General features: G+C 36.4%; 1 protein-coding gene across 2 annotated transcripts; it reads left to right on the top strand.

Annotated features, from left to right (window-relative positions):
* LOC122009197 (U11/U12 small nuclear ribonucleoprotein 35 kDa protein-like) lies at positions 1–8,694 on the top strand. Of its 2 annotated transcripts, none has more exons than XR_006119488.1 (8): positions 1–206; positions 307–404; positions 501–552; positions 1,845–1,915; positions 7,457–7,547; positions 7,617–7,664; positions 7,851–7,929; positions 8,411–8,548. XR_006119488.1 is itself a non-coding variant. In XM_042565265.1 (8 exons), exons 1-8 carry the CDS (start codon positions 74–76, stop codon positions 8,612–8,614), a joined length of 804 nt encoding a protein of 267 aa, XP_042421199.1. In that variant the 5' UTR covers positions 2–73; the 3' UTR covers positions 8,615–8,694. The 2 variants fall into 2 exon arrangements, 1 of the variants encoding a protein (XP_042421199.1); XM_042565265.1 differs by having other exon boundaries at positions 2–206; positions 7,617–7,692; positions 8,411–8,694.
* Positions 8,695–10,983: the final 2,289 nt, after the last annotated feature.

The raw sequence follows: 10,983 nt of genomic DNA, 5'->3' as shown, positions 1-10,983 counted from the left end.
CTGTCCAAATATCCTCCAGTTTCACGGAGCGGAAGGGCAAGGGCTCACCAGCGAGCGCGACTTGGATGCGGGGATGAGCAGCTCGAACGCCGTGTTCTACGCCGACGCCTATCACCCTATCCAAGCCGGGAGCATCGACGGCACCGACATCCTCCCTCACGACAACGCTGTCTACCGCGCTGTCCTTTGCTCCTCTGCCGGCCTCTGTGAGTGGACTCAGTTCGCGCCTTCTCCCTCCTTATTCTCTCATATTCCTCTTCTTTCACTTCTCCTCATTAGACTCGTCGACAATTTTGGTATTTTCAGATGATCCGTTGGGCGATCCTAAGGTTATCGGCGATCCCTACTGCACCGTCTTCGTGGGCCGGCTTTCACGCCTTACTGAAGAAGAAACTCTTAGAAAGGTGCGAGTTTGACGCATTGGTTTGCTTAAAAATGGTTAATCAAAAACGATTACTTTGGAGGGTTCATTGCGATCTCCGTTTCTGATGCCACTTTAGGCAATGAACAAGTACGGAAGGGTGAAGAAATTGCGACTAGTGAGAGATATTGGTAACTTGTACTTCTCTCATTATAATCTCATCTGCTTCGTTTCTTTTACTCTATGATGATATGCTTTGTTTTTGGCGCTGCGCCATTGCATACTATTTCCCTTGCTTCTGTTGGTAAAGAGCTGATTACGCTTCAGGTTCCAAGGCCTAAATGAGGCTCTTTATAGTAATGTAGCTCTAAGGTTGAAGAATATAGGTCAATGTTTCAGCCCAACCTATGTTGCCCTGGGTATTAAAATCTTCCAGAATAACTTTAGTTGCTATGACATTCTAAAGTTGTAGTTGCAGTGAATACCTTGTCATCTCTCCAATGAAGATAATTGCACCTTTAAACTTGTTGCAACACTTGGTTATCCTTTATATAATTTACTAGATGCATGTTGCAAATAGTATAAGAGAGATTGACGTGAATTACTTACTAATTTGATAACCAGACTCAGTAACCTTTGACGCAATAGTGAGGTTGTTCTAATGTAACTGAGGATATCCTTTATATAATTTACCATATGCATGTTGCAAATAGCACAAGAGAGATTGATGTGAATTACTTACTAATTTGATAACCAGACTCAGTGAGCTTTGGTGGAATGGTAAGGTTGTTCTAATGTAACTGAGGATAATGGGGTTCTGTGCATTTTATTTGATTAAGCCTATGTAGAATGAACCCTTACTGACAACTATTCTTTTACTTGCTGAAGATTTTTTATTGCAGTCCATCATCCCTTCAACCAGTTAATGCTTGTCATTTATTGAGCCTTGTGTTCATTGATACGCTGCTTTATCTTGACTAATGTTTAGTGATAACCAGTGGTCAAGAATTTTAAAGTTGGTCATGAACATTTTGAAATGTATGCAACTCATTGATATTTATTCAGAGGCTCTCAATTGGATAACTCTTGGTAAACATGAAGAATGGACATGCATGGAAAGCTTCTTTTTGTATTATGGTTGGAGTAATAAAAATGTTCCTTCCATGCACTCGCCTTCTGCTGATGGATTCATGAATTTATTTGATTTTTGTGGATTTTGTATCTAGCTTGGCTTTGGGCCTTCATACAATCTTACACCATATATACATGCTAAACTCATTCTTGGTGACAATATAAATTATCATCAAATGTTGCAGACGTGTTGTTTCAGTGATTGTTTAGCTTGATCTTATGTCTCCATTAGAACATCCTTAGTTTCTCTGCAAATCTAAGTATATTTGCTGTTATGAGTTTTGTAAATACTTTTTTGAATGAACCTTGCTAAGATAATTTAGCTACAAATTGTGTACTTTGTTGTTTGCAGTTACCGGTGCTTCATGTGGTTATGCTTTTGTGGAATTCGAAACTGAGAGAGAGATGCGCCGTGCATATGAGGTACTTCTGTCATGCCACTTTTCTCCCTTGCTGATTTCTAATTTTCATTATACTTCTTTAGAAGTGTATACAGGACTTTTGCAGGTTTGGAATTTGATGCATTGTCTTTTTCTATTGCTGATTTTGGGCATTTTTCAGCAAATTTTACTGTTGCCAGATTTTTTGGTGATCCAAATTAGGTTCTATAAACTATGGAAGCTGTAGGATTGATTGTATAATCTTATTTACCAGCATTTTTTATGAATTACACATGCAAGTATGTATAGGGACGGAGCCGCAGGGGGGGGGGGGGCGATGACGACGGCCGCCCCCCTCAATTTTTAAATATAAGAAGTGCATAGGGTATATGAATAGAGGGTGAAAGAGAGACAAATGAGAGGTAACGACACAGTCGCCTTCTCTCATTGTAAACACATACATTTCGCCCTCTCGATATGAAATTTCTGGCTCCGTTCCTGAGTATGTACACTGAGGGGGCGTTTGGTTCTTTCCTAGGAATAGGAATCGGAATGGGAATCATTGTATTGTGGAATGGGAATGGGTATGAGCATGGATATCACTCTTAAAAGCAATGTTTGGTTAGTTGTATATTTTCTATCGGAATAAATCAAAGTTTCCTTTTTTACCCTTAAAGAAAAATAAGAGAAAAAATTAGATGTGAGAGAAAGATGAATGTGAGAGAAAAATATGATGAAAGAGAATGATGAGAGAGAAAGTATTATGAGAGAGAAAGTGTGATAAGAAAGAATGAAGAGAGAGAAAGTGTGATGAGAGAAAATATGATTTGAGAAGATGAAGAGAGAGAAAATATAGTGAGAAAAATGAGGAGAGAGAGTGTGATGAGAGAGATTGAGGAGAGAGAAAGTATGGTGAGAGAAAAAGAGAACAGTGAATATGATGGGAGAGATTGAGGAGAGAGAAAATATGATGAGAGAGAAAATGTGTTGAGGAAAAAAGGAGTAAGTGTGATAAGAGAGATTGAGGAGAGAGAAAGTATGATGAGAGAGAAAGTGTGATGAGAGAGAAAGTGTGTTGAGGAAAAAAGGAGGAAGTGTGATAAGAGAGATTGAGGAGAGAGAAAGTATGATGAGAGAGAAAGTGTGATGAGAAAAAAGAGAAAAGAGAGTGGGATGGGAGAGATTGAGGAGAGAGAAAGTGTGATGAGAGAGAAAGTGTGATGAGAAAAAAGAGAAAAGAGAGTGTGATGGGAGAGATTGAGGAGAGAGAAAGTGTGATGAGAGAGAAAGTGTGATGAAGAACAAAAGAAGGAAGAGAGTGCGATGGAAGAGATTGAGGAGAGAGAAAGTATGATAAGAGAGAAAGTGTAATGAGAAAAAAAAGAGGAAAGAGAGTGTGATAGGAGAGATTAAGGAGAGAGAAAGTGTGTGATAAAATGATGAGAGAGAAACTATGATGAGAGAAAAAATATAATGAGAGAGAATAAGGAGAGATAAGTGATATGAAAGAAAAAATAAATAAATATATTTTGATATTTGATATTAATAGAGAAAATTTTAGTTTAAAGTCAAGGGTATTTTTGGAATAAGGGAATATTTTGATTGATGAAAATAGGGTAATGGCTCATTGAAGGGGAGGTACATGGGAATGAGTCATTACCCAATTTCAAGGATTCATTCCCTTATTTGTATTCCTATTCCTATAATCCAAACATTAACAATGGGAATCAATGATTCTCATTCCCATTCCCTACTCCTATTATCCTAAACCAAACGCCCCTGAGTTGGACCAACTAATTTTGTAAAATAAAAATAAAAAATCAAATAACATGTAAACTTTTTTGCCAGTGCTTGTGAGAATTCAACATTCAACAACAACAACAACAACCAAGCCTTTTTCCACTAGGTGGGGTCGGTTGTATGAATCCTTTTACGCCATTGAGCTCTATCTCCTATTATATCATCATCTATATTTAAATAAATTTTATCTTATTTTATTGTTGCTAACCAATTCTTTTTTGGTCTTCCTCTTCCTCGTTTGATATGCATGTTTATCATAGTTTCACATCGCCTAACTGGAGCATTTATTGGTCGTCTAAGTACATGTCCGTACCATCTTAAACGTGTCTCTCGGAGTTTGTCCTCAATAGACGCAACTCCGACTTTCTCTCTAATGCTTTCATTCCTTATTTTGTCCATTTTCGTATGTTCACACATCCATCTTATCATTCTCATCTCTGCAACTCTCATCTTATGCTCATATGCTCGAGTCATAGCCCAACATTCAGCTCCATATAACATAGCAGGTCTAACAGCGGTTTTATAGAACTTACCTTTAAGTTTAAGATGTACTTTACGGTCACATAAAACACCCGACGCTCCCCTCCATTTCAATTATCCTTCTATGTAAGACGCCTCTCTCAATCCCTCCATCATTTTGTAAAAATGATCCTAAATATTTAAATTTCTCAGTTTCGGGCAACTCGTCCTCTCCTATCTTAACAATTGTTTCATTACTTCTAATATTGTTAAACTTAAATTCCATATATTCTATATTTATGCTACTAAGCCTAAAATATTTCCCTTCTAGTGTTTCCCACCAAGATTCTAGTTTAGCATTTACTCCTTAATGTGTTTCATTGACCAAAATAATATTATCTGCAAACAACATGTACTACGATACTGTGTCTTGAATGTCTACAGTGAGTTCGTCCATAATTAGTGTAAAAAGATAGGGACTTGGGGCTGATCCTCACTGCAACCCTATCTTTATTGGAAATGGTTCAGCCACTCCACCTAAAGTCTTTACTCCGGTCGTTACATCCTCATACATATCCTTAATTAGTTCAATATATGTTACGCTAACACCTCTTTTCTAAAATTCTCCATATAATTTCTCTTGGGACTCTATCATAAGTTTTTTCTAAGTCAATGAATACCATATGTAGATCTTGTTTTTGCTCCCGATATTTTTTAATTAATTGTCTAAGGATATGTATAACTTCTATCGTCGACCTTCTAGATATGAACCCAAATTTATTTTCGATCACCATGATCTCATTCCTTAATTATTTTTCTATTATTTTTTCCTAAAGTTTCATGGTATGACTCATTAGTTTAATACCTCTATAGTTTGCATAATTTTGTATGTCTCCCTTGTTCTTATATAAGGAAACTAGAGTACTTATCTTCCTAGACACTTTTTTAATTTCATATCGTTAAATAATTTTGTAAGTCATTCAATACCTTGTTTCCCTAAGCATTTCCATACCTTTATCGAAATATCATCTGGTCCAACGGCTTTTCCATTGTGCATCTCATTTAAAATTTGTTTTACTTCTGAAGTTTGAATTCTACGATAAAAATTAAAATTTCTATGCTCATTTGACCTAATTAAATTACCTAAGTTATGTTGGTCACCTAAACCTTCATTAAAAAGTTGATGAAAATATCTCTTCCACCGCTCTTTTATTTCTCCATCATTTACTAATACCCTATTACATTCATCTTTAATACATTTTATTTGGCTAAGATCTCTTGTTTTCCTTTCTCTCACTTTAGCTATTCTATAAATATCTCTTTCCCCTTCTTTTATATCCAATTTTCGATATAACCGTTCAAAAGTTTCATTTTTTGCTTCACTCACTACTTAATTAGTTTCTTTCTTCGCTATTGTATATTTTTTAAGTTTTCTTCGTTCTTATAAATATCTTATAAGTTATTCGTTTTTTCTTCACTTTCTCTTGTACTTTCTCATTCCACCACCAAGATTCTTTACTTGGTGGTATCCTTTCGCTCACCGAGTACACTCTTAGCAACTATTTTCAACTTTGATACCATCTTATCCCATGTCATATTAGAGTCGCCATGTATTTCTCTTAATACTTGTACTCCTACCCTCTCCTTAAATATATTTTATTTTCTATCATTTAACTTCCATCACTTAATTCTATAAGTCGTACATATTCCTCATTTTTCACTCTACAAACCCATTTGGATTTCTTTCTATTAAACTTATTTCGATTGGCGGAATCTTTTCTAATATCTTATTTAAATCTTCCCAAAAGTAAGATTTAAGCGATTTATTATTCCCACTTTTGAATGTGACTAAGTGTTCTTCTCTTTTCTTAAAAAACGTATTAGCTAATATAAGGTTATATGCTATCGCAAAATCTAATATAGTTTCCCCTTCCTCATTCCTCGTGCCAAACCCATAACTCCCATGTACTCTCTCATATTCCTCATTTTTCATTCCGACATGCCCATTTAGATCATCTCCTATTAAAATTATTTCATTTGGTGGAATATTTTGTAATATTTCATCTAAGTCCTCCCAAAACCTTGATTTGGTAGCTTCATCTAATCCTACTTGTGGTGTATATACGCTAATTATGTTCATAGTTTCTTTCGCCACTATTATCTTAAGGGCTATAATTCTATCCCCTTTTCTAACTACTCCTACAACTTCATCCTTTAACAAATTATCTACAATGATACCCACTCCATTTCTTGCTTTACTCTTTCCAGTGTACCATAACTTAAAACCCGAGTTCTCTATCATCTTTGCCTTCTCGCCTATCCATTTTGTCTCTTGTACACACAAAATACTAATTTTTCTCCTAATCATCATATCTACTACCTCCATTGATTTACCAGTGAGAGTTCCTATATTCCATGTTCCAAATCTTAGATTGTTAGTTTTCCTATCATATTTGTTCTTATTTAACCTATGGTGTGAGAACTTTTACCTATTTAACACTACACCCAAGTTCTCATGGAGATGTAGCGGTCACGTTACAATCGGACCCTGTAACGCGAACTCTTGCATATTTATCACTACACTCGAGTTCTGGAGATGTAGCGGTCCTTGTCGAGACGTTACAGTCGGACCCTGCAACGCGTTCCTTCCGGGGAACAACCTAGCATTAGCACAATAGTTTAATGGATTCATTCATTGAATATTTGTCATAGTTTGACTCTGGCTGGCAACCTAACGCAACCCTCCTCCTTTATCCGGGCTTGGGACCGGCCATGACCGGTCATCATGGGCGGAGTTTGTGAGAATTCAACATTCAAGTATAAAAAAAGGGCAGCTCGGTGCACGAAGCTCCCGCCATGCGGGGTCCTGGGGAAGGATCCATTGTATGCAGTCTTACCCTACTTTTTTGCAGGAGGCTGTTTTCAGCATTCGAAGCCGTTGATCTTTTGGTCACATGGCAACAACTTTACTGTTGCGCCAAAGCTCCCCTTCAATTTAACATTCAAGTATGCACCCTGTAAATTACTAAGTAAGGCAACTCTGTTGGCAGCCTCTGTCCACTATAAATTATGATTTTGTTTTCATTCTTAACTTTGCTTTATTGGGCTACATACTTTTAGACAAATTTGTAGAGACTCTAACATTCTTTTTATTTAATTAAGTTTTTTTATACATCATCAGAAAAGTTTAATCTGTTCATTTTCCTTCTATCAGTGTTTCTCTATTTCTGCTTGTCATCTTTGATATCCATATATTGTCATATCAAAGCGCAGAATTAGCATTTGCTTCTTCAGCTCATAATGTATCATTGCATTATACTTGCAGGACGCACACCATTCTTTTATTGATGATTGTGAAGTGATTGTTGACTACTACAGGCAACACTTAATGCCTGGATGGATTCCAAGAAGACTAGGTGTCGTAAACCATTTTCTCATTATCAACACTTTCAGCGCAGTTTCATGTTTTTGTAGTCTGTAAACAGGTGGTGGTCTCGGAGGCAAGAAGGAATCTGGTCAACTTCGTTTCGGAGGTCGGGAGCGGCCATTTCGTGCTCCTTTGTGTGTATTTCAGTCTTAATTTCAGTTTCTTTCTAGTAATTTGATACCATAGTCCACTAGCATATACAGTTGTCATTCAGTTCTCTGGTCTGCCTAAATTCTTACTTTTCAATGAAGTTAGCAATGACAGAGTTTACATGCTTTTCTTGAGTAACCAGGCGACCAATTCCATATGATGATCTGAAAAGGCTGGGTATTCCGCCTCCACCTGAAGGACGATATGTGACACGTTTTCAGGTATGTGGTCTATTTTTGTCGGATCACTTTGATATATTCTTTTTGGACCTCTATTTTCCAGCTGAAACACCTGCAGTTATGCAGAAGTTTGTTAAATACTGAAAACTTTTAACTGAATTTTTTATATCGAATAAAATATTTTGATGTTAGCATTTTCCAATAATTAACCTGGTCGTCATTGCTATCGTGTATAAGTTCATGTTAAACTCTAATTTCAGTCCCCTCAGGACGGTGCGATGGTTAAGACATAGGGTATTGTCACAAGAGGTTTTGGGGTCGAAACTCGACGTGACCGAGCATAACCTCTTCCATGTCTTGGCCATTTGCACTAATGACTAGTAGCCACCCGTGATTTACCTCCTCCGTGTTGGCCAAGGGACGGGTTGGCGGGGGCGCTAGGGGCGAGCCAATCGCCTTTTTGTCACATGTTAAACTCTAATTTCAGTTTCTGATTCTACATTGCTCCTATATTGTGAACTAGGTCCCATCCCCACCTAGGCGCAGAAGCTCTCACTCCATGGAAGATTCTCCTATCAGGCATCAAAGATCTCGAGATAAGGAAGAGGCTTCTCATACGCGGCATAAGAGATCAGCTGATAGAGATGATTCCCTTCGTGAGCATCGTAGACATAGAGAGCACTCACGACGGCATAAGAGGTCAACGAGTAGAGATTACAGTCACTGAGGCTCTTTCTGTCTGTGAACACGTTGCCTTGGATTGTTCTATATAAATAGCAAATTAGCAATCAATATATGGAAGGTAAACACACCTATAGCTCTGAGAATAATTACTTTTTACCAAAAAGAGTGATCATATTTTCTTATTTATTAAAATAAGCATTATAGTTTCAAAATTATCAAAAAAACATATTATTCTCTTCCTATCCTTCTCACCAATCTCCTAAAATCCCTCCTTCCATATGTCGTTTTTCAAAACATCTGAGTTATATTTGTTTAGTCTTAAATTTAAAATTAATAAAATAATTCAGATGCATGCAAGATTCATTCTCCTTTTTCTTATCTCGTGAGAATCCATGGGCATTGTCCTTCATTGAGACCTTGCCTTCGTGTGTCTCGGTGTCTACGATTTCTGACGGAATTCATACAGTGTGTCCCTCTAAGGCGACGTTAAGCTTTTCCGACGAAATCCACACATCTAAGGCGACGGATGTTAAGGGTCTTCAATGAAATTCACACAGAGGTCTGTTCATTCAAGTGTTTAGGATTTTGTTCATTGTAAATACTCTCCTTTCATAATGAAGCAAGAACGTGCGACAACAAAGGTAAGTATCATGAACTTATTCAGCCCATAAGATATATCCAGAAATCATAGGATATATCCAGAAAGTGTTTGATATAGGATCATTACGTTGAGCCTGATATGATAAAATATCAAGGCCCATGTTGGCCTTGATATTTTACCATATCAGGCCCAATGTGGGCCTGATATGATCCCATATCAGGCCCATGTTGGCCTTGATATGATCTCATATCAAGCCCTCGAGAACGATGTGAAATTCGATTTGGAAAACATTTCACCAATTTTAATTTTGCTGTTAATAAATTAAATTTGTAAAAATTGTAGGCTGTAGTTGATTTTGGCCAAAAACTACATTCGAACAATGTGTTAGGTCATTTAACAGTTTTTTCGATCATCCACAATCAAAGGAAGACATCATGGAGTTGTTATGTTATATGATCGACACATAGTGATAATCAAACAGTCTCCCTTTTGTGTTTTCTTGGACATACAAGAAATCCAGTATATCTGTGGTATACTGGTCAATATATTTGAAAAATGGGATTTAACATCTCAAACTCTTAGATTCTCAGTACAACTCACCGTTTTTAATTTTAAATACCAAATAGTCATAGAAATTTAATGTCTTATTTTTTTTGCATTTTGGTATGCAAAAAAATATTTTACAATATAACTATTAATTTGCGATTTTCAGGTGTACCTGCCGCATTTACACGAAGAGACATATCTTTATTGCTTGGTATTGCAGACCGAGGTGCTTCGGTTCCTTTGAATTCAAATCAAGCATCGGGTGACCTGTTTCTTGCTCACTTCTCAAATAACAAACCCATAATCAGATCAAGAATTGAGGAGTTGATGAAATTTTATTCCAATAGTGTTAAAGCACATGCTGATGTTTTATTATTTTACAAATTCTACATTTTGTATATATTTGTTTGTGTCTTATTTTCTTCTAGTGCGTATAAACTTCCTTTAGGTCTTATAGATATAGTAGATGATTTTGAGAATCTTGGTAGATTCAACTGGGTTGAAGTCATCCATCAATTTATGGCTCCACAATTAGCTACGATTAGGGATTTATTTTCATCAACTCAGACATATAACCCCAAGACCACCACACTCCCTTACTAAAGGGATTTGCGGGTCTTTTGCCTGTGAGTATATTTTTTATGTTAAATTTGATAATATTTTATGGACATTTTTGATTATGTAATACTTATTATGATGAATTATGCATGATTTTTGCAGCATGTTCCAATCCAAAAATCATACAATATTGAAGGAGCATGAATAAATAAATAGAGGAATATTCCTACATCTATTAGTAGGTGAGGATCTTGTTAGACAGAGTATCAACAGAACAAGTAAATATTAAAGACGGTCACCTATTCAAAATAAATATACAATTTATTACATTTATTTTTATATTTGTACAGGTTATGATTGAATTAATCCCTACACAATTTGAAAAAATATTGGTTGATAACCTTGGTTTGGCTGATGATATTCCATGTCTAATGGAGACACCACAATTAGATGACACTAAAGCTGGATGACAAGGTACTAAGGAATGTCGTAAATGCATCGTTCAAGCAAACTGAATCAAGGAGCTAACATTGGAGAACATACATATGAATGAAAGGGTGAAAGAATTAATCGAAAAAATAGAAAATAAAAGCATGCAAGGTCAATCAAGCGAGCGTATAGTCAATCCACAAGACCCAGTTGCTTTTGGAACAAGGAGTAGGAGAGTACGTGACCGTAGTCGGTATGATTATAAGGATATTACAAGT

This window comes from Zingiber officinale, chromosome 8A (assembly GCF_018446385.1).
Source record: "Zingiber officinale cultivar Zhangliang chromosome 8A, Zo_v1.1, whole genome shotgun sequence".
In the NCBI taxonomy this organism is placed as follows: Eukaryota; Viridiplantae; Streptophyta; class Magnoliopsida; order Zingiberales; family Zingiberaceae; genus Zingiber; species Zingiber officinale.
Note: the sequence above shows the minus strand (reverse complement) of the source record. Positions and strands in the feature narration are given on the sequence as shown.

Bases quoted from the DNA above. Each gene is read 5' to 3' on its own strand.
- LOC122009197 (XM_042565265.1), top strand. From the start codon at position 74: ATGAGCAGCTCGAACGCCGTGTTCTACGCCGACGCCTATCACCCTATC. The intron at 405-500 runs GTGCGAGTTTGA...ATGCCACTTTAG, and splicing joins AAGAAGAAACTCTTAGAAAG to GCAATGAACAAGTACGGAAG. The intron at 7,693-7,850 runs GTGTGTATTTCA...TTGAGTAACCAG, and splicing joins CGGCCATTTCGTGCTCCTTT to GCGACCAATTCCATATGATG.